We start from the raw sequence: 22,484 nt of genomic DNA, 5'->3' as shown, positions 1-22,484 counted from the left end.
GCAGACAGCAGAAGAATAATACAACACACAAACATTTGCACATCCTATCAGCTGAATCTGTAAATCGATGGGGACATAGCAGAACCAAAAATGCCGAAAAAATACTCGTACAGTCGTGAAACGGTAGAGTAAGTATAGCAGTCGGCTGTCCAATAAGTAGGCAACCGCACAGTCTCGAAACTGCTCAACAACGAGAGTGTAGGGTAATGAAAGTCACAATGCTAGCTGCAGCTAACTTGGCTAGAGCTAACTGTGACGTTTCGTTGTACAACATCCGGTTTTCAAAATAAACGTTCTAGAGGATTTAGAAAATGTTGCAAGTTAGAATTGTATTCCATCATGTCATCGTAGGCATATGAAGTGAGAAATGGATCCATTTCTCACTTCACATGCTGCAGGCTTTTCATTTTTCGCTTTGACTGACATTGTGGGCTATTGTGTAATAGAAGGTGATGTAGTTCCACACATTTACTCAGATTCGGTGATGTTAGTGCAGGTAGAAGAATCATGCAACAGTAGCAAAAGCACTTGATACTGACATTGGTTTTAATCTCTACATGTACAAATTCCAAGGTATACAAATAGAAAGTTTGACAAGTAGGTTTATGGTAGAAAAAAATATAGTTAGTATAAAGTTATAGCTTCACTCCAGTTACTGCACAGTGGGTCAGAGAAATTGATCAGTGCAGGACTAGTGTTGAAATTGCTTACCTTACACTTGTACATAATCCATAATATGCTTTCACAAATTTGCAGGATTCTTGAATCCCTGTGGGCGGAGGGAATGCAGAATTGCAGCTCTAACGAGAACAAATTGAAAGTCCAGCAGGCAGCTGTGGCAACAGGCCTCGTGGATGAGAGAGTAAAGGTACAGTACACTCTCAAGTCTGCCCTTTTGCATTGTTTTTTAAGATGTAGTAATGAAGATAAAAAAGGAAAGAGAGAGAGATGTGACAGCATTGGAGGGTTCAGACTTGGATGCTTTCAGTCACAGTCTGTCCATTCTGACACTGAAACACCACCATTACGCCTTTTTTTTTATTAAACATTATTAAGAGTTTGATATTTCTGCATGGATTGGATTCATCAAAGGGACATCTCATGTTCTCACAGTGGGATAGGGCTCCTGAAATTGAGTTGCTGTTTCCTCTCTTCTGACACCTCAAATTGCTTCTTGTACTCTGTTGAAGTCTTTGCTCATTGGCTCAAGTGCTATTTTTCACCCTTATTTTGTCTGAAGGTTCACAAACAAGTGTGCAGCTTCCTGGATTTTGTTTTTCAAAATCTCACATACCCTCAACTTGTTACTGATCAGACACTGGTAGAGGTGCTAATCAAATGTGCACAGAGCAAGTTGGACAAGTGTATGTGGCATCAAATTTCCATTAAAAAAAAATGAGGATTGTTCTTTTAATTGCACCGTATGCTATTTTTTATGTTCTATGGTAAAGCTTTGGATATACCACAGGAACAGAAAGAAGAGGAGGGAAGATGGGGGGCCAACGCAGAGAAAGCAGTTGTGTCCTTCCACGACTAAGGCAAGCATTTCTACTAAAGGTATAGTAGACTTATGATGGCTTACTCTATTTTACTTTTCTAATTTATTCTTGAAATTAATATCTACTGGGCACTGGGCGTGCTACTACCCACTGTAGTGTTGTTTGTCCAGTAATAGTCTGGATAATCAGCTAATGTAAACCACACTCCATTGCATTGCATCAGACAACAAATGTGAACTGAAGAATGTATAATTCACAACATTATCCCCTAGTATTATCCCTTTCAGCTAGTATATCTTGATCGATATTTGCATATCTCTGCCAAAAAACAAATATATTCCTTATATTATTTCAGATGTCCCTCAAGAGACAGAATTTAATTAGATTTGAACTTTGGAATTAGTTGCATGTTTATTAATTAATATTTATAAACTTCTTCTTGAGAAAGGCAAGACACTGTAACAACAACCTGAGCAAAATATAACATTGCAGTTAAATATATAAAACTCTTAGCAAACTTTTTATAATATTTCTAAAAGTAGCTTCTGCCAATTAAAAAAGTCTGTTTGGAGAATGTATTTCTCATTAGCATATGAGACTTAAAGGAAATATCCACCCTAAAACACAATGTTTTAAAAAAAAAAAAAAAACAGCTATGTGCCTTGTATTTCTGGGCCAATTTTATTGTTTGCTGGTGCATTTTTCAACATCACTGGCCAAGCGTAGACGACATGACGTCACGTCAGATATTTCCAGGGCAGCTACAGTGGAATTTGAACTCAAACACCAACGGTAAACGTCAGGTTTTGGTGTCAGCCCCTCAGAACTGAAGACCAAGGGCTTCTTTCTAGACTTACCATTTTGTACCGACTTTCAACTACAAGGAAAAATCCATCGCAGAAAAAGAGGAGATATTTCTCCATTGACAGTAGCCTGAATAGACCACAACGCCCCATACTGAAAATGCAGCAACATGCTGCATTTTCAGTAAGGCATTCTGGGGAATGTAGGAAATCACTAACTGAAGTGGAAGTAGATGAGGCAGGTTGAGGAGAAAGTAAATTACACCAGAAAAGTAAATTACAACACAAAATAACTCGTGGATTGTGTTTAACATCACAAATTGTAAGTAAGAGGAAGAGTATCTGAGGGCGGATTTTACTTGACACATGTAGTGTGAAAAAAAGAGGTTTTGCTGAAATATTGTGAATTTTTACGATCTTTATCCCAGGTATGACGCATAATGTTGCCGGGAAAATAAGTCAAGATGTCGCTGAAGAGTTGGACTCTAACTGGACGAGGCAGGGACAGAAAGACCCGGACCAGGACGCATCATCTGAGGAGGAGACAGACGCAGCCGCAACAGATCTGCCTCTTGAGAACCCAGACAAAGACAGTCACCAAGAAGCAGCCACCCGTCTAATACAAAGTGTTGAGGAAAAGGTGGGGGAATGCATAAGGGTCTTACTAAAAAGACGCAATAGTAGCCAAAAGAAAACTACATTGGTTTGCTAGGTAAACCTGATGCAATATGGATGTAACCCTGTGTTTCTCTTACAATTTAACATGTGGAGTGGGCTAGGGGAGAGTGGCACCTTCGTAAAATAACTGAATGGTTTCATCTTATATATATATATACAGTATATTCAAAGAAGAAAAACAGAGTGCTACAAAAATGGTGCAAAGTGTCAAAAAAAAATCAAAAGAAGGTGCTCTTAGGTTTGGAGAATGTAATGGAATGAAACAAAAGTCCAAGGCACTCTTCTTTGAAAAACTGTAAAAAGCCTTTATTTTATGGGCTCATCTATTTATTCAGCATCTTCCAGGGCAAACACAGTTGAAACTTTGGACTTGATACGTCCACAAGAGTCTGATGAGTCTATTATGTTTTGTTTCTTTCAGGTTCAGGAGCTCCAGGCTTGTAATTGTGAGGTTATTTTCATGGTGTACAACCAGAGCAGTGGGGTCCTGTCCACCACGGGGACGGCCAAAGGATTGAACTTCCTGAACTCTCAGAATCCAGGCATTCACTTGCAGTTTGCAACAGCTGTGTCAAACTCTTCCAGTGACTACACTTTAACCTGATTCATACCATGGCGGGTGAATACTCAGCTCTGTTGGTCTGGGTGTAGCATCCTCTATTTTCATGTGACTGGACACCTCTGATGCAGCTGTTGATCACCATCCTACATTGCTGCCATGTTTCAAGTATTTCATTTCACCGGTACACTGGAAAGTAATTAATGGGTCAAATAAGTATTAGTGTTACATTCAAGATGGCCATGTTGGCAGTCAAGGATCATGAAGACGGTCGTCCTTGAAAAAGGCATTGCTCAGGCCTGGTAACAACATGGCAACAGTATCCTTGGGTCCTTAAAAAGTCTTAAAATAAATTACCTAAATTTAAGGCTTTTGTTTGTATTGCATTTGTTTGTTCTTTTGTTTTTCTTGATGAGCACTGTCAGGGCACATTTGCTTTGGCAATATTGTTGTTCTTTTTGTTCTTAGTGGTGTTTTACGGCGGCTGGCATCCAACATTAATGGTGCATTACTGTCCTCTTCCACAAATCTTGTATGCCATGGGATTTTAGCCTAAACTCTATACAATAATCTTGTTTCTTTTTTTTAATAAATAAATAATATTCTACAACCCACATTGCTATCTGTACAATTAAACATTCCTGTCAACTCAAATCCTTGATTTCTAGCTTGTCTTAAATCTGTAATTGGCTGCTCCCTTTCTCTCTCTGATATTTCTGACATCTAGTTAACACAGATTACTCCTCTTGACAATAATGACGTTTTCCTGGTGTTTTCCCATAATATGCAGTGTTTGGTTCAGTGTGCTGTGCCCTGAAATAATGATTTGGGCAATATTGTTACAGAACAGTCAGAGAGAGACCTCTGTCAGTTAATATAGAACCTCCTTGCTGTCAGCTTGCTGCTGCCATCTGCTGTTTTGGAGGATCTCTCCTGACGTCATGACAGGATTTCGCATCAGCCAATGGTGAACGAGTAAAGAGCATCCCCCTCAGCCAATCACGGCCTCCAGCGTAGTTAAAGGTTTTAAAAGAGGGACGTTTGAAATTAAACAAGTAGCGTCTGTAGGAAGTGGTGCATCTGAGGACAGAAACCAACTTGTTTGTGTTGAATTCAAGACGTAGTGATTTATTTAGTACTTTTTGACAACGTGTATAATACCTACTGTTAAAAAGTTCGATAACACGAGAGGTTGGTTGGAAAAACGGCCTCTCAGTACGGTACATGTATGTATCTAGCCGGGTAGCTAACACCAGCTCTTGCCACCTAGCCGACTTGGCTACAAGCTGTGTTACCGACTTGTGAGCATTGTGAGTTGGACTCGTCTTTGTCGTCTGAGCTCATTTTCCAAGCGGAGACCGGAGAGGGGTTGTTGTCGGTTATTGTGCAATAATATATGTAAGTATATAGTTAAGTAAGTAAGCCGCGTTTGCTAATAAATGACAGTAGGTTTGTGTGTGCTTGTGTGTTAACGTTAGTAGTTATGGCTTCCAACATGTCTAGTTAACGTTAGCTACCAAGGTACGTTAGTTGACTTAATGCCAGCTAGCTTGCATGCTAATTTAACGCCATCTCGTTTCATCTAACGTTACGTTAACCACCCGAGGATGACTTTTAATTCCAATTCATGGGGATTTAAAGATGGAAAACTATTATCCTTCCATCAATTTATAAAAGTACGGAGCACATTTTAGCATTGTTTTGTCCAATTTCTTAATTAACTTCAATGGAAAAATTAAACGAGGAGAGCTTGCTTGATGGTGCCCCCCCTCTATACGTTTGTGGTGATTGAAGGCTTATTTTGCCAGTGAGGCAATTTAGGCCAAGAAAGTAATTTAACAAACTAGATTTTTCTGTTATTGGATTAATTTATTTTTTAACTTAAACATAATTTCATTTTCCAGTCTTTGAAAGAAGATGGTTCTTCTTATAGATTTTAAGCCTAAAAAGTAAATGGCGTGAGTTCTGTTTCTGTCTCTTTATCTAATTTGCCTGATTCATATTAAATGCTTTGTTTTTGCTCTTTTTCCTCAGAGTATGGATTCTGCCAGGGTCAAGTTGACAAAGGAAGTCAAGCCACAAAGGCCTGAAATGAAGGTAGCATAAAGCATTATCCAGATTGCCAAATCATAATAAAAGTACTTTCTACCAGTAATCAGTACTGCTATACCCTGAGGGCACAAGCTATTCTGTTTGGCGTCATTGGTGCATGATGTAGGTACTGACACTGAAGCTTTCAAACAGCACATTAATCTCAAATCAACAGCTCTTCCACAAGTCAGTTTATTCACTTTGTGTGGAATCTGCCTCAAAAACTGCTGCTCTTCAGATTAGGTTCCACTAAATTTGGCTACAAACATTTTTGGAGACTATTTTCCTCCCTTGCATAACATTGCAATGGGTAGCAATTCCAAAAAGTGGTCCAAGTTACTCTGTATACTATTTTGCCTTTTATTTTAAGTGTGAAAAACATAATAAAATTACAAAAACGTTTCAGCTCAGTTGAGCCTTTGAGAGGGTCAAAACATGTTATGAAAGGGAGGCAAAACAGTTTCCAAAAAATGTGTTCAATTTATTCATTATTTGGTGCTTTTTCTTTAATTACAGTTGAGCAGTGATGGACCAAAGCGGATTCCTGTGTCACAGTTGCAGGCCACTCAAAAGCCTGTAGTCACACCAACCCAGTCGCAGCGGGTCCTTGGTGTATCAAATGGACCTCAGCGCATTCAGCGACCTGCCAGCCATCAGAAGCCGGTGTCTCACGTCTGCGCTGTTATCAGGACCACACATACCGCTGATCAGAATGTGAATCCTGCTACTGTAAATCATGCAGCACAACCCAAGTCCACACCCCAGCAAAGCCAGCCGAAGACAAGTGTGCCCAAGGTGATGCCGGAGCTGACCAAAACGGCAACAGACTCATCAAAGCAGGAGAAGCCACAAAGTAAGAATTTACAAACTTGTTGCGGTTGGACAATCATGTGTATCCTTGGTTGCTAATACATGTAGTCATGTTTTTTCCTTCTGTTAGGCAAGCCTGCCAGGAATGACTCCACAAATGCTTCTGCATCGAAATCATCGTAAGTCTGATTAGCATGGAGAGGAAATAAAATGAAAAAAAAAAAAAACGTGTTTAGTGAAACATCTCCAATGTTCTCAACCACTCTGTCCTCTTGTGCTCACACAGGAAGCGGTGGAGCCTGGAAAACTTTGACATTGGTCGCCCCTTAGGAAAGGGTAAATTTGGCAATGTCTACCTGGCCAGAGAGCGTCAAACCATGTTCATCTTGGCCCTGAAGGTCCTCTTCAAGAAGCAGCTGGAAAAGGCCGGGGTGGAGCACCAGCTGAGGAGAGAAGTGGAGATCCAGTCTCACCTCAGGTAGTTGCCAGATTTGATTTGCATGTGGTTCTTTATGTCACCATAAGACTACATGACTTTAAAAATCTTTGAAAATGGAAATCACTTCACACTAAATGACAAACTTTAGCAGATTTTTAGTCTGTCATACATAGTCGCACAAACAAGCTAGGGAACACCCATTTGATGAGGTGCATCACATACCTCACAGGTTGTATGTGATGGGTTCACTGATGGAGCCCTGCAATTCTCAAATCTTGCTGAGCGCTCGTTACCACAAGATGTCCCTCTCACACTACAGGAATTCATCCCTGATTTGCTCAGATTGTAGTCTTTGAAATCAACCAAGTTTGAAATGCTGTCTGCAGCCTAGACTGGTCTGCAGCTTGATTGGTGAAAAGAGACTGAGTTCTTACCCTCAAGCTCCACTAAAGCCATCGGGTGGCAGGCATTGCGATCAACCATTGTGGCAATGCTTCCTGTGAAAGCCATGTTGCATTGCATTTGATGGAAGTGTCTAAGCTCAAAAATTGCCAAGGTTCAGTTCTCGATTGCTAATGTGCGTGTTCATCCTTGTATAGTGCACTGAGAAACAAGATTTATACTAGTTGTTTTCTGGTGTATTGACTCATAAAAAATTAAATAAAATGAATGGCAAATAGGCCATAATGACCAATATGTTTTTCAAAGTGACAAACTTACTTCAAAAAGCAGATAATTGTAACCTTACACACAAGTGTCTGGCTGTTTGTGGCTGTATTGTAGTTTGTTTCAGCTCAGCTTTTGTTTACATTTGTGTACATAAAATACCAAATACCTCTTTCAAAACAACGTGCTCTATGAAGCTGGTATGACGTCACATTGATGCCACATTGACTGCAAGCTGACATTCAGTTGAATTGGTGGGTTTTAAACCCCTTTGTTACACTTTGAGATGAGCTATGCCGACTGTCTGTGCGGACTCCATATCTGTTGAATCGGCAAAGACTCATCCTGATCTTGAAACCATTTTCCCAGTACAGCAGTATGGCTGGGTCTTGCTTTTGACACCAAGCACCCATTGATGGCGAGCTGAAATCGACTCATTAATAAAATAAATGCAAATCCTTTCTCAATTTGTTGTGTTCTCATCACATCAGTTATTCTCCTCTCAGCGTTATTCATTCTATTTTTATTTCTATTTTACCAGACAGGTCACTTAAGAACAAATTCTTATTTACACACAATATGCTTGAATTCTGAATCCGCCGCCAACCCGTACCTCTTGAAGTATTGGTTGTAGCACCAAATATTTCTCAGAATCGTGTTCTGTATCGGTGTATCCCACAGGCACCCTAATATCCTGCGCCTCTATGGCTACTTCCACGACTCATCTCGTGTGTACCTCATCCTGGAGTTTGCACCTAAGGGAGAGCTTTACAGCGAGCTACAACGTTGTGGGAGTTTTAATGAGGAGAGGAGTGCCACAGTAAGTTTGTCTGTTTAAAAGAATACCATTTTGTACTTGGCTGTTTGAATGATGAGTTGACATCACCAACTTACGGGCATATAGTTATGTTCTTACAGACAGTGACAGTAAGCCATGAGTGATATGTGTATGTACTGTTGCCGTGTGAAAACCTTGTCCCAATTTTTGGTGATTTTCATGTGTTCATGTGTATTACATGTTCCCTATTAGTTGAGAAAATTCTCAGACCAGTTGGGCTTATGAAACGTTTTCAAAACCAATTGAAAAATGTAAAAAATGCATAGTCATCAACGTAAAAACGAGGCTGCTTTTCTTAGTTCCTTGAAAGTGTGCCATTTTGGAGATGCCGGGTTTTTACCTGACGACAACAATACGTTTTTTTTACACCCCACTGCTGTTCCATTTCCAGTGTAGATTTCCATTTCCTGCTCCCCTCCCCTTTCATTACTTTTGTCTGTTAGGCTGATGATCACATCCCTAAACTGCAATTTTCTATGTACCATGCTCATCTTTTTTTATTTACCCCCTAGTACATCATGGAGCTGGCAGATGCCCTGAAATACTGCCACTCCAAGAAGGTGATCCACAGGGACATCAAACCGGAGAACCTTCTACTGGGAGCCAACGGGGAGCTGAAGATTGCTGATTTTGGCTGGTCTGTCCACACACCCTCCTCCAGGTATGTGTGTAAAACTGTAGTATCCTAATGTTGGGGGAGAAATAATGTTTTGGTCTTGTATTTGTAATTGTTGCTGGTTGTTTGTCTTCCATAGTTAATGTGTACATGTCCGGAATTTTATTCTGTGCCCTGAAGGTAATGGGTTTTTGTTGCCCCGCCACAGTCGCAGATCCCATCGGTCAACACTACTGACGGCTGTCTTGCGTTGTCTTTTTCTCTTGGTTTGTTCAGGAGGTCAACCCTGTGTGGAACTCTGGACTACCTGCCTCCAGAGATGATTGAGGGAAGAACTCATGACGAGAAGGTGGACCTGTGGAGTCTGGGGGTCCTTTGCTACGAGTTCCTGGTGGGCTGCCCCCCCTTTGAAACAAAAAGCCACGAGGACACCTACCGCAAGATATCAAGGGTAAGGGAGGGAAAGTGGGACACCCGAACAATGGGGATTTATTTTATAGAGCTGTATAATCTGGATCCGTTGAAAAATGCCAAATCAAATTTTTAACCCTCCTACTTTGGGGTCAATTTGACCCCATACAATGTTTAGCGTCTCTAAATAAATGATTGACATTTTTTTTGCTTCATATTTAATGACTTTTCCTAATTTAATGGGGACAACTGGGTAAACATAAAATTAACATGATGATATGTTTTCAATCCCCTGTACACATTTTATATGCATCTGTGTTCTTTGGGGTCAATCTGACCCAGGCTGTTTTAGCTGTATAAAACATAAGAAATATCAACATTTTACACACATTTGTTACCTCCGCCAAGGGTAACAAAGGAGGTAACAAATGTGTTTGTGTGGATTATGGAAAAACTACTTGCCCGATTTTCATGAAACTTCGTGGAAGGGTGTAGCATGGGCCAAGGAAGAACCCATTAAATTTTGGAGCGGATCCGACTCGCGAACAAGCAATAATAGCACAAACCTTGGCACAGGTCTGCGCTCTCCGAGTGCCCTTCTAGTTTTGGTTGTTACCTCTGCCAAGGAGGTTATGTTTTCGGTGCCGTTTGCCTGTTAGCAGGATTACGGAAAAACTACTGGCCCGATTTTCATGAAACTTCGTGGAAGGGTGTAGCATGGGCCAAGGAAGAAGCCATTAAATTTTGGAGCGTATCCGGATCCGACTCACGAACAAGCAATAATAGCACGAACCTTGGCCGGAGGTCTGCGCTCTCCGAGTGCCCTTCTAGTTTTGGATGATATTGAGGTCACTATAACATGCAATTTTCTAATCTCCAAAAAACTTCCCTCTGCTTTAGGGCCCTAACCTAACATAACCGTACCTGTAGTAGTGCGAGAACCACTGATATTTCCCATGCCGTGGGGGCGGGGAAATATGGTTCCCGCGAGGACATTGATAGTTAACACAACATAGGAGAGGAGCAAACGTATAAAAGCTTGCACAGCAGCCTTCTAAACCATTTCTCTTGGTGCTATGTGTGCTCTCTCTTTATGCTCTCTCTCAATTGAAAATGACCTCTAAGCAAAGGTTTTCTGTCAATGAGGATTTGTCACAGCTCTTTGACAGTGAAAGTGACATAGAGGAGGAGATGTGTCTGAGACGGAGGATAATGTTGAGGAGGACCCTGACTATGAGGCATCCTCCTCTGATGAGAATGAGACCCTTAGTGTAAACCCTCCTGTTGTCTCTCAGCCACCAGCAGACATGTTACCTTCCAAAAATGAAGAGTTATTATGGTCCCTCTCCCCACTTGAACGACAGGGTAGACTTAGTGCTGCTAATGTCATCAAAATGGTTCCAGGCCCCACAAGATACACTGTCAGCCATGTCCAAGACATAAAATCAGCATTTGAGCTCTTCGCAACACCATCAATCGAAAAGGATATACTTGAGATGACAAACTTAGAGGGGAGGTGCGTGTATGGGGACAGTTGGAAAGACTTGGATGTGACCCACTTGCAAGCCTACATTGGGTTGTTCATTCTGGCAGGAGTGTACAAGTCAAAAGGCGAAGCAACAGCAAGCCTTTGGAATGCTGACACTGGAAGGGCAATATTTCCAGCCACCATGTCTCTAAAGACATTCCATGTTTTCTCCTGTGTCATAAGCTTTGATGACGGAGAAACAAGGCAGGGCTGACGAGAGCGTGACAAACTCGCAGCAATACGGGATGTATGGGACAAGTGGGTTCAGCAATTACCCTTTCTTTACAATCCAGGCCCCCATGTGACTGTGGATGAATGTCTGGTTGCATTTTGTGGGTGCTGTCCCTTCAGAAAATACATACCAAGCAAACCGGCTAAATACGGTATCAAAATATCGGCAGCATGTGATGCATAGTCCAGCTATGCCTGGAATATGCTGGTGTACACTGGTAAATCCCCTGGGGAAGCACCTGAAAAAAATCAGGGCATGAGGGTGGTACTAGACATGGCTGAAGGACTGAATGGTCATAACATTACATGTGATAATTTTTTCACATTGTACACCCTGGGTGAGGAACTGCTGAAAAGGAAGGTTACCATGTTGGGGACAGTGAGAAAAAACAAGCTGGGGCTTCCCTCTGAGCTTCTTGCGATGAAGAGCAGGAAGGTAACATCTTCAATGTTTGCCTTCACTGACAGAGCCGCTGTCGTCTCCTATTGCCCCAACAAAGGGAAAAATGTCCTGCTGATGAGCACCATGCACAAAGATGCTGTCCTGGGCACCAGAGAAGACCGAAAACGGAAAATGGTCTTAGACTACTATGAGACAAAGGGAGGGGTTGATAACCTGGACAAGGTCACAGCCACATACAGCTGCCGACGCATGACTGCCCCTTGGCCCCTTGTCATTTTCTTCAACATCATTGATGTAAGCACCTACAATGCCTTTGTAATATGGAGCGAAATAAACAAGGACTGGAACAGCGGAAAACTGAGACGAAGGAGGATTTTCCTGGAGCAGCTGGCTTACGCACTGGTGAAACCTCATATTGAGAGAAGACGGTGCCTTTCTAGAGCATCAACAGCTGCTGCAACTGTTGTGAAGGACATCCAAACGGAGACACACACCCCAACTCCTCCAGTGGTTCAAACTGCAGGCAGGAAACGTGGCAGGTGCCAGGTCTGTCCCAACAGAAATGACTCCAAGACCAGCAACACCTGTGTGATATGCAAGAATGTTTTATTTAAAGGGCTATTTAGGTAGTCAACAAAGAAACTAAGTACCTGACACAAACTTGGGTAACAATTTTAATTATCATTTCCTGGAGGTTTAAATTGCTGGGGTCAAATTGACCCCAAGGATAAAAGATGTTAGTAAATTTGAAGATAACAGGAGGGTTAATAAATTAAAGTCACAATGAAATGAAAAATGGCTTTCTCCTTGTTCGCTAATTCTCTATATCATAACATACACCTATTTAACAATAAATGCCATTCTGTTATCTTTTTTTTTTTTTTTTTTTACCAAAATCCCTTAATCTGTTAGAAATTACTTGAAATTGCTTGGAAATGGCACTTTTGTTTTTAGTGGCCATTTCATTCAAAATTCACACCAATAAGGCATACTTTTTTTTGCACAATCCACTCCTCAGATCTTGTAAAATCTGCAACTTCACAACTTTCAAAAGTGACCTGAGTGGCAACATGGTACAGCGGTGCATTTTTGGGTGTTCATCCCCCAAAAGCTGCATTTTCAATGTGGTTGCTGATTCCTGTTGCCTGGAATTTATTCATTTTTAACAATCTGTAATTTGTGATAGAAGATTATGTGCAAACCATTCCACAATGGATTTCTTCACTAACTACACAAAGGGCTTCACTGCCTTTCTCTTTCCATGTTTGTTATGATCCAACCCACCCACTTTTGAAAGCCCCTCCTTGCATTATGTCTTGCCACAACATTCTGTTTCAACCAGAAATGCATTGAATTACGGGAGCAAGGCGCCATCAAAATGCAGTTTCCTTGTGACATGAAAAATGAATCTACTTCTGTATGCGTTTTGTATTTTCCCATTCACATCTCTGGAAGTTTCAGTTTAGTCTGTAATCACTGGAGTTTGGCTCATAATTGCCATTTGTTTGGTCTGTGTAAGTGTCATTTGTCTAAAAATCTTTTTGTTGTCCCTGCAGGTGGAGTTTAGTTACCCCGCTGCGGCCAATGTCAGTGCCGGTGCCAGAGACTTGATTGGCAGGTTGCTGAAGCACAACCCGATGCACAGGCTGCCCATCGAGGGAGTCCTGTGCCACCCCTGGGTGGCCGAGCACTCCACCAAGAAGCCCACCACCCTGTCAGCCAGCACAGAGCCCAGCCAGTGAGCCCATTTGTCCCTCTCCACCCACTGGCTGATGGCTGTATGTGTTTTTTCATGACCCAGGGTGTTTTGAGGTGGAGTTTAGCGGTCAGAGTGACTGGCCAGTGCAGAACGCAGGCTGTTCACAGGCGCGAAACACGCTCGCCAGTGTGCAGCCGGTTTATCCAAATCGGCTTGTACCACTACTTTCACTGTGGATTACTTCCTTTATCCTTCATATGGATGTTTTCTCTGCAGGCATCTTGAGCCATTGTATCGTCTTTCAGCCTTTTTGAATGTTTGTGTCATCCTAATGGCATTCTTGTGTCTGTAAATATTTTACTGTTTCTAATTTGTAATTGAGAATTTTATTGACCTTTATTGAAATCTCACTACTTGAAATAAATGTTGTCCTAAAAATGTTTATGGAGTGTCACGTTGGATTAAACATTGTCCTTTTGTGTCATTGTTGTAACATGTTGGGTTTTGGCATTTCAAACTCAGAGTAACTATGTCTCACATATTTGGTAAGCAAGACTTTGCACTGATAACCAGATTGTTTTGGTTCAGATACATTTTGTAGCGTCAATTGCGCTCAGCAGCACCCAAGGTGTTCCAGTGGTGTGTGGCCAGTAGAGGGCGCTGGGTCACCACATTTACACTGTCAGAGGGAGGAATTGTTAACTATTTTTGGCTATTGGTTCTATTCTCAGTGTTGTAAAGCTAGACTGTCTTGGTAAATGCATTACTATTACAATAAAAAAACATTTAAGTTATGCTTCACATGTTTTCATATGTCAGTCCAAGTAAAGAACCAATTTTAAAATCACTATAACTAAAATTCAATCGCTCATATCAGGTTATGAAAAACGTGGAAATTTTGCGTGTGTAGTTTGATAACCCTGCATTGACCCGATTAATTATGAAAGTGAGAGCTATGTCTGGGTCTTACAAAAACCTGTGCAATAAAATGTATGCTAATGTATGTACATTGTATTGTTCAAATAGATAAACGTGGTCTTGCCAGCCCAGTGCGAAATAACCAGCAACACAATAAAAAGTCTTATATTCGATAAATTCCTGTAGGCTACATATGGGATCATTATTAAAAAAAACTTAAATGAAAAATACAACTCGGTACCTGGTAATTAATACCGAGGTGAAAAATAATAGTTGAAAAAACAAAAAATATTCAGAAATGGATGGCATTCAAAATATTTCAGTGATTTTGTTGTTTGGTAGTAGTTACAGGTTCCCAAACTCCTCGGGAAAAAAATTATTTCCCAGACCTGGAGAAGGTTTCTCTGGGTGGTGGGAGCTGCTCTACCCTCTAGGGGGCGCGATAGGCATGAAAATGTCCAGTTATATCCCTGTCCAGGTTCTGCTTGTGCTGTGCTGGCTTCTTCTTTTTAGTCGGTTGTTTTGTAAGTGTAAGAATACGATGATTTAATAAATAATTTGCTAGTATAGAAAGACATGTTTTTTCTTTTTCTTTTGCAAGATTGGGATGCTCCCAAGTGTAAATCTAATCGGCTGTCTGTGTTCAGGAATTGACACTGAATTCCGGAAAGGTGATTGCTTAATTTCCCTTAAAGATGTGATAGCCTATATCTGTAAGAATCTGCCAATATTATTTCAAAGATAATATTTTGTGGTTTAGACTGTTAATAGGTTCATTCCCATATTAGTTGTTCCGCCTGGATGCGGCTGTTGCAAAGGTGACATTTGTCCAAGATCGAGGCCTCCACCTGTGCATCTGTTCATACGGTAAACAGAATAGAAATAGTTCAGCATGTTTTTTTCTAGCTTCTTGCACCTCCCGTTTTGCTGCATGACCTTCAATGAAATTGCCCCTTGATAATAATAGCTTATGATTGTGTGTATACGGCTGTAAGATAGACTAAATCCGTGCATTCGTAGCTATATGCACCAGGTAGCTTGATGCTTGGTGCTTCAGACAGATGGAGATTAGACCAGCCAGAAATAACAAAAGAGTTCGTCCAGATGTTTTCTGCCCAGATAATCAACACAGTCGCTGAACAGGTAGGCCAGAAGATGACAGCCTGCAGCGGAAAATCTGGAAAAAGGCTCGTGATTTGAACATGCAGAAATGCAAGGCCCGACATGAATGCTTTGATTTTTTTTTTCTACAGTCCAAAATATAATCCAGGAATTTTAGCCATGGAGATATATATACATTTTAAATAGGAATTTCGAGTGGCATGTAGCATTGTAGGCCTATGAGAATCGAAGCTTCTCTCTCTCTCTCTCTCTCTCTCCCTCTACCCTTTACAATGTGGCCGATTTGGATTAAAATATAAATAAATATGAGTGGGACTATTTTCTCCATCTTTTTTGGTATTTTATTATAGAGAAAAAATACATGGTTCTCACCGTTTTCGTTTTCATTACATAAAACCACACACATTTTTACAATATAATTTCACTTATTTCTTTATTCTTTAATATTCATTTTCACGATATATGATAACGACTTTGAGATATACATTCCATCTTTTTGAAACCACAATAACACACTACACATACGTTTTTATAACATTTCCACAGGACCCATTGGATTGCACAGAATGAAAAATGTCTTTATGCACATTTTCTTCTTTAATGATCTCTTTTAGATTCAGACACCCGAATTTCGAGACAGGAATCTTTCAAATTAATCTCGGAATTTCAAATGCACAATGAAAAGCATTTCGGAGATAGCCAAATTGAGCGTGCAGGATTTCAATTTGGGGTCCCCCTCTGTCTGAGTAGTCTAAATTTGGCCCAGTTTGTAGGGTTAAAGATTACGCCAGAATGTGTATTTTTAGGTCAGGTGCATTTACTATTATTTCCCATTTAAAAGTTCAATAAATTTAATTTCAAATGTGTAAATCCCACATTTGAAAACCGAATTCAATAATTCACTGACATTGTCACTGTCAAGATTTGGAGGAGTTTTATTTCCACTTCCCAGTTTCATTATATTTTATGTGTCTGAATATCATACATTCAATGCATAGTTTGTATAGCTGCTGTGTACTATCTGATATTTTCACTGTATGCATTTCCAGTAGTTTAACCTGCTCAGGGAAGGTCCGATTTCCTCATTTCTAACGAAACTTTGCTATTCTTATTAGTATTTCTATATGCATTCATAAGTGTGTTGGAACACTATGACTGTTTTACTGCTGGTTATTGCCATTATGTTATTTGCCATCTTGTTTGTCCACAGGCTTTTCTGTGTTTAACACCACATTCACTGCCCACTATGACACTGCAAATCACCTAGAAGAGGAAAGTGGCATTTATTTTTTTAGAAACTTATCTTACTCATCAGTAAATCACATTATGTCGTCGAATCGTTGCCCATCACAAACTCTGAACGTTAAATGAAGTGAAATCTCATGTGGGGAAGCACCACAAGAGCGATGAAAAGACAAATTGCCCTTTTTGCAATTTTGTTTAAGGTCAATATTGTAAACCTTCACTCCACTGGAAAATATGTAAATGTACTTTGTTCGCATATTTATACAACATGTATAATTGTCCATGTAGTGTGTTGTGGGTGCACTAGTTTCCCTCACTGACACCGGCTCTATTTCTCGGTGTGTGTGTGTGTGTGTGTGAGTATTAGCGGGCGTGTTTGTGAATTGATGCAAGACTGTATGAGCGCGCGTGTGTTCTGTACGCGCTTTTTACGCATGAATTAAGCAGGGGGGCTGCGCTTGCTGGGAAGTCGTGTTTTTCACTAAATGGGGATTTGCAGTTAATATCTAGTTCCAGCAATGGCTTGCATCTAATCGTGTATGTTATACTTGTAAGCTTCTATGAGCCCCTCCATTGAGTGAATGAAACCAGATATGCTGCATATACCTCCTATTACAAAGATGGCGACATCAAAGAAAACCTGGTGCCATAGCAGCTTTCTCCATAAAAGCTTGAGGTGGAAGAGACTGGGAAGCAGAAAGCACAACCCTGCGCCTGTCAGGCTGCCAGTGAGACCCATGAGAAGGGCGAAATGTGGCACATAGATCGCCATGAGCAAGGTGAACACAACAAGGCTACATCGGAGAGTGAGGCCCCAAGATTTCAGGCGTCCATCGCCTCCGTAGCAATCTGGAAAGTATGCGCGTGCTCCCTCCTGGAAAAACGATTTCTCTAAAACTTCGACGGCAGCAAAAAATGGCAACGGATATGACAGCAAGGCTTTGGCCACTAAGAAAAGATTGACGACAGCTCGGATGGTTGAGGGCAGGTTGTCAGTGATGACCTCCTTGGTGGCGTCAGCCCAGGTCAAATAGGCCACCAGGGCGAAGAGGCCCTTGAGGATGCAGGCAGCGATATGAGTCCAGTTCATCATGCAGTGGAACTCGCTGGGTTTCTGCATGTTCCCCTCCAGAGACGGCAGGAAAATCTGAGAGGTGTAGCTGAACACGATAATACCAATAGAGATGGGGAACTTCTTGACATCGATGTAAAACTTGACCTTGTCCCAGGCCCAATCTCTTGCTCTGGAGAGACAGTAAGCTATCACCAGCACGTTGATGACGAAGTGGGCCATTGTGCACAGCAAGCTGAACTTGGAGACGGCTTTCAGGTTCTTGAGGAAGGCGCAGGGGAGAAGAGCGGCGGTGGCGATGATGGCCCAAGATTTCTGTGAAATTGGCATGTTGGGGAAGCTGTTGTACATGAGATTACCACTGACAACGACATACAGAATACAAGTCATCACTAGCTCTATGATTTGGGCTACATTCACGATATGGCCACCCAAAGCCGGGAATCTGGGCGCGCAGCACGCGTTGGCAATGTCCACATATGAGTCCCTCACACGCACAAGCTGCCCGTCTTCATCCTCCTCGTACAGGCAGGAAATGAGGATTTTCCCCGTGTAACAACACACCACGGCGGCGAAAATAATGAGAAATAGTCCGAGGTATCCCCCGTGCAGAATGGCGTAGGGCAACCCAAGCACGAACATCCCCTGTAAATACAAACACACATTGGACATGATTATATGGATGAAGCGTCTATGAGGCCCTCCATTAAATGAATGAAACATCTTTGACATATATTCATAATATAGGCCTACACCATAGTAAGTGGTATCAAATTATTAGCTTAATCATTCATGCTTTTCTGAAAACATAATTTATTTTTGATTTGTGGTTGTGTTGTTTGATGATGATCACGGACTGGAGGTCACAATTCACTCAACTTTCTATTTACCACTACAATATTTGTTTTTTTTTGTTGTTGTTGTTTTTACAATTAACACTCTAGTATATTTTATTATTGGGTTTATCGGCCTGAAAGCTATCTGTAGTGAATGTCAGCCCAGCTTTCATGTTGTGGGTTTTCCACTTCGCTTTGAGCGCATCCACCCCGCCTCTGACGTCATCACGAGACGGAGGAGACACAGTCTGACGTCACTGTGACTGCCGTGACCACGGCCTTAATAAGGCATGCAGGGATTTTTGTCACATACACATACTCTGTAGAGTAAATCCGAACTCTTAAACGATGGCCCCTCTCCTTTCACATCCAATAAATTGGATTTGGGGCAAAATAGCTGCGCGCACACGTGGAACATTGTCATAATGGGATGGATCGTGTACTATAAAAACAATACTTGGCAAATGTGCTTAAATGTTTTCTCTTTTCCATTTCTGTCTGTGCATATGCAATTTGCAAAGGAATATTTTTTGTAGAATATGATAAGTAATAGATTTCATTCTTCCATGATAACTCCGTGCGTAAAATCGATGCCTCTCAAACATTATTTTCATTTTTACACCGTTTTTCCTTCACTGAAGTTTGGTGTCTTTATCCTATAAATAATATAATGCAGCAAAATACAATACAGCTATGGCCAAGTAACATATTGTGGAAAAATAAACCCAAAACAGCTAGGCTATAGAATGGCAACAGTTTCGCTCATAGATTCATCCATTTATCCGCTGCCATGCGGGGTGATGAGCAGTTTTAAGGGACTCGCGGTGCATGCATCACCACGCAGAGAATGCACTGGGGGACACTTCCAATAACCCTTTTTTCTTTTTTAAATCAATAAAATGTTAAATGTTATTTTTCCTTGAACAGTAGCTTTACAAAGTGGCTCCTACGGGACACACAACCCACTGGTGCTGAGTGGTGACTGAGTACTGAGTTGTCGCATTAATAATTAGATAAACTTCTATGTGGTCACAGGTGTGCGTAATCTAGTGTTTTACAACGGCTTCGAACGCGACTCAGCCAATCAGAACCGAGTGTCGGAACTATCCGTTAATCCGGTCTGTAAAGTGCGTCTTTACCTGGATTGCATTCGTGACGTTCCAGCCCGCCTCCCAAGCGGTGATTTTTGGTCTGACTTCAGACAATTCGTCTGTCAGACCTCCGTCCTTTGAGTCTGAGGGCGGCGGACCGGTGCCGTCTCTCTGGTAGTGGCTGTCTCCCTCCAGCACTCCTCCGTCCCCGCCACCGATCTGTCCGCTCCCCTCTCCTCCCATCTCGTCGGATGTCATAATGTCCATCTGCATCCCCTGCCTGTGGTCGTAGTCCAGGTCATCGCAGGCGGCGAAGCCCAGACCCTCCTCGTCGGTGGCGGCCTGGAAGCCCATCCTGGCGAACATCCCGCTCACCTTCGCCTGGGATTTGTTGGAGACGGAGGTGGCTGCATTTGACAGTTTATTAGAAAGCTTGCTTCTGATTAACGTCGCCATTTTTTCGCTCCTCTCTCAACACTCAACTGTCTGCAGCAAAATTAGTTTTTGTTTCCTCAATCAATCAAATTAGAGGCTACTTTGGACTGCAACTCTTGGTTCTTTGCATTCGATAAAGCCACGGGAAAATGCGCTGGTTTTCAAAGCCACCGATGGTTTTCAGTTGCTATCTCCACTTCTTATTAAAGGTACGCCTGCTGCTCTTGATTATCCCCAGGTTCATGTCACCTTCAGACGTCGCTGCTCCGTCTCTGCATCTTGGCAATGCACTCTGATGCTCGACGAATACGCCCGGTATTCAATATTTGGGGCAGCTTAAAGCGGTGCGCGCAAAAGCTTTACGCAAAAAAAATGGCGAGCCGCAGGTTTCTTGAGGGCCTATAATATCGTTTTCTTTTAGGTTATAAGGTGTCGGGCAGCGTTTCCAAGAGTTGGTTGTTGGTTTTCAGGTGCCTTTACTGATGCCAATGCGGTACCGTGGAGCCCGGGGGGGAGGCAGGGAGGAGACACGTGTCCTCATCAGCCTGCCAATGCAAAGCACGTCTCCAGCCCCCCCAGTGCCCCACCAGGAGAAAACGGGAGAGATTTGCTGCATTTCTAGGGGAGGTGCTTGCAGTACCCCCACCGCCCCCTCCCCATCCCATAATCTATAATACTTCATCCTAACATCCAATGACATTCCGGGGGCCTCAAGTCTTGCATAACTTTACGTGTATAAAAGGGGGTTGGAATTTGAAGAAAACCCCACCAACTCTTTGGATCAGGTTATATAACATAAAAGACTACAATTTTGTCATTTTTTAGAAACAATGTTGCGCCATGTGTTTCTTTTTAGCGACAAGAGGACGTGGAGCTCCAAAGTAGTACCCAAGTTGTGTCTATTGGAATTATATGGATCGGGTTTAAAAAGCGTGTTGGGTGTATTGATGATGAGGAAAAATATTTTCGTGCGTTTTGTCTTGCTAAATGATGGTAAGGTGGAATTTGAGACAGCGTTGATGATATTAATATATGTAATTTTGCTTCCTTTTTTACGAGGTGAAACATCAAGTTTGACCTATTTCTATTTCAGCGGCTTTCATTTTAGGCTCAAGTTTTCATTCATGATGTCCATTCACTGCCTTTGATTGTGTCTGTGCAGCGGCTGGTAACAGTCTAGGCTATAGTTTCCTGTTACGAGACTAGACATCTTGAATGAAAAAAAAATCTAGCATATAGTTTCAGAAGAAAAACGTTCAAAGAAAATACATTTAACGGACATGAAAATATAAGGCTTGCATCTTGACTGATCTGGATTGAGAATGGTTTTTTTTATAGGCTATATGCTTTTTATTGTTTATTCTTTGGAATACTTTGATAATGCTTCAGCTTTTATTTTCACAATGACTATGAAAATGAATCAACCATGTGAGTTATAGACCAAAGATAAATAGTTTTTCCTGCTTGAAAGAAAAGAACTCTCAAATAAAAAAACTACAAGCCTGGCTGAAGGATAATCTGCATCAGGGATTTGAGTAAATTTATATAGTTATTATATTCCTTCTGTTTTTTTCTTTTACATTTGTTCTCAACATTGTTTCATTGAATAGGCCTATCAAAACAATTTCAAAATAATAAGCAGGCCTAATAACAATGAAAGTTTTTTTTCTTTTTTCTTTTCAGTGAGGTAGTGAACTGGCTTTTAACATAGTAACCTAGCCCCAAAGTACTGTAAACTGTTTGTTGACATTGTCTTGTCACTAGTACTTTGTGTCCGCCATTTTCAATGTTTCCTCAGGCTGCAGTAAAGAGTTCATCACCATGATACAATGCCGTGGCCTAGCTTTGCCACACTTAAATAGCCTGGTCTACCATGTACTGTAGGTAGGCCTATTGCTCTATTTATTAATACATTAATACATTTGCTTTTGACTCAGAAAATATATGGCCTATTCAAAAATATGGCCTATTCATCTGTGGCTTGAAAAGCTTTGTTCTGTGAACCTGATTACTTCAATAGGCTGTAACCTGATAAATCCAGTGATGCAGTGGTAAATAAAAAAGTGGGGTGATCTCCAATCAGTGATAATCATAAGGCAAACAACTACCAATATAAAAACAATTATACTAGTTATGCTTTTTGCTTAAAATACCCTATCTTCATTGGGTAGCCTACAAATTACATCACTGTGATGAATACTATGAATTTATGACATAAAGATTTCTGTCAGCCTAACGAGGTGGGTAAACTGAGTTGAGGTGGGTTTACCCCCACTATATCCCCGGATCAGCCTTTCTGTGTTTTAGGGACACCATATCCGTAACTCCTTAATTAGACAATTAATTTAGGTCCCGATTGAAATTGGGCATCATTCGCAAATGGACAACGATCTGCAGACATTGAAAGAGCCAGAAAACATTCACAATTTGTTGCCTAGTAGGTCTGTAATCTTTTTTTTTGTTTGTTTTGTTGAATGAGGTGATTTTAAGCATA

General features: G+C 41.3%; 3 protein-coding genes and 1 pseudogene across 3 annotated transcripts; 3 read left to right on the top strand and 1 right to left on the bottom strand.

The window, feature by feature from the left end:
- Positions 1-90: 90 nt before the first annotated feature.
- Positions 91-4,086, top strand: LOC139646986 (uncharacterized). Its single transcript, XM_071522804.1, has 5 exons — positions 91-128; positions 757-868; positions 1,452-1,557; positions 2,731-2,942; positions 3,402-4,086. The coding sequence occupies exons 1-5, from the start codon at positions 91-93 to the stop codon at positions 3,582-3,584; spliced, it is 651 nt and encodes a 216-aa protein (XP_071378905.1). The 3' UTR covers positions 3,585-4,086.
- Positions 4,087-4,609: 523 nt separating this feature from the next.
- On the top strand, positions 4,610-14,158 carry LOC139646985 (aurora kinase C-like). Its single transcript, XM_071522803.1, has 9 exons — positions 4,610-4,937; positions 5,574-5,636; positions 6,147-6,483; positions 6,571-6,619; positions 6,727-6,918; positions 8,227-8,365; positions 8,896-9,044; positions 9,276-9,450; positions 13,129-14,158. The coding sequence occupies exons 2-9, from the start codon at positions 5,577-5,579 to the stop codon at positions 13,312-13,314; spliced, it is 1,287 nt and encodes a 428-aa protein (XP_071378904.1). The 5' UTR covers positions 4,610-4,937; positions 5,574-5,576; the 3' UTR covers positions 13,315-14,158.
- Positions 10,805-12,202, top strand: LOC139646982 (piggyBac transposable element-derived protein 4-like; annotated as a pseudogene).
- A 2,927-nt stretch (positions 14,159-17,085) lies between the features above and the next one.
- Positions 17,086-20,011, bottom strand: LOC139646988 (vesicular inhibitory amino acid transporter). The gene is made up of 2 exons (XM_071522807.1): positions 19,604-20,011; positions 17,086-18,273 (listed from the first exon to the last, which is right to left on the bottom strand). The coding sequence occupies exons 1-2, from the start codon at positions 20,009-20,011 to the stop codon at positions 17,086-17,088; spliced, it is 1,596 nt and encodes a 531-aa protein (XP_071378908.1).
- Positions 20,012-22,484: the final 2,473 nt, after the last annotated feature.

This window comes from Centroberyx affinis, unplaced genomic scaffold (genome assembly GCF_046629955.1).
Source record: "Centroberyx affinis isolate AG114_WGS23_722 - 3 ecotype Tasmania unplaced genomic scaffold, CSIRO-AGI_Caff_v1 ptg001028l_1, whole genome shotgun sequence".
NCBI lineage: Eukaryota > Metazoa > Chordata > Actinopteri > Beryciformes > Berycidae > Centroberyx > Centroberyx affinis.
The sequence above is the reverse complement of the archived record's forward strand: the minus strand, read 5'-3'. Positions and strand labels throughout refer to the sequence as shown.

Coding starts and splice junctions, on each gene's coding strand:
- LOC139646986 (XM_071522804.1), top strand. CDS start 91: ATGCCGAAAAAATACTCGTACAGTCGTGAAACGGTAGA. Junction 1,558..2,730: donor GGCAAGCATTTCTACTAAAG/GTATAGTAGACT, acceptor TCTTTATCCCAG/GTATGACGCATAATGTTGCC. Junction 2,943..3,401: donor TACAAAGTGTTGAGGAAAAG/GTGGGGGAATGC, acceptor TGTTTCTTTCAG/GTTCAGGAGCTCCAGGCTTG.
- LOC139646985 (XM_071522803.1), top strand. CDS start 5,577: ATGGATTCTGCCAGGGTCAAGTTGACAAAGGAAGTCAAGCCACAAAGG. Junction 5,637..6,146: donor CACAAAGGCCTGAAATGAAG/GTAGCATAAAGC, acceptor CTTTAATTACAG/TTGAGCAGTGATGGACCAAA. Junction 6,919..8,226: donor GAGATCCAGTCTCACCTCAG/GTAGTTGCCAGA, acceptor TGTATCCCACAG/GCACCCTAATATCCTGCGCC.
- LOC139646988 (XM_071522807.1), bottom strand. CDS start 20,011: ATGGCGACGTTAATCAGAAGCAAGCTTTCTAATAAACTGTCAAATGCA. Junction 18,274..19,603: donor ACGTCACGAATGCAATCCAG/GTAAAGACGCAC, acceptor TTGTATTTACAG/GGGATGTTCGTGCTTGGGTT.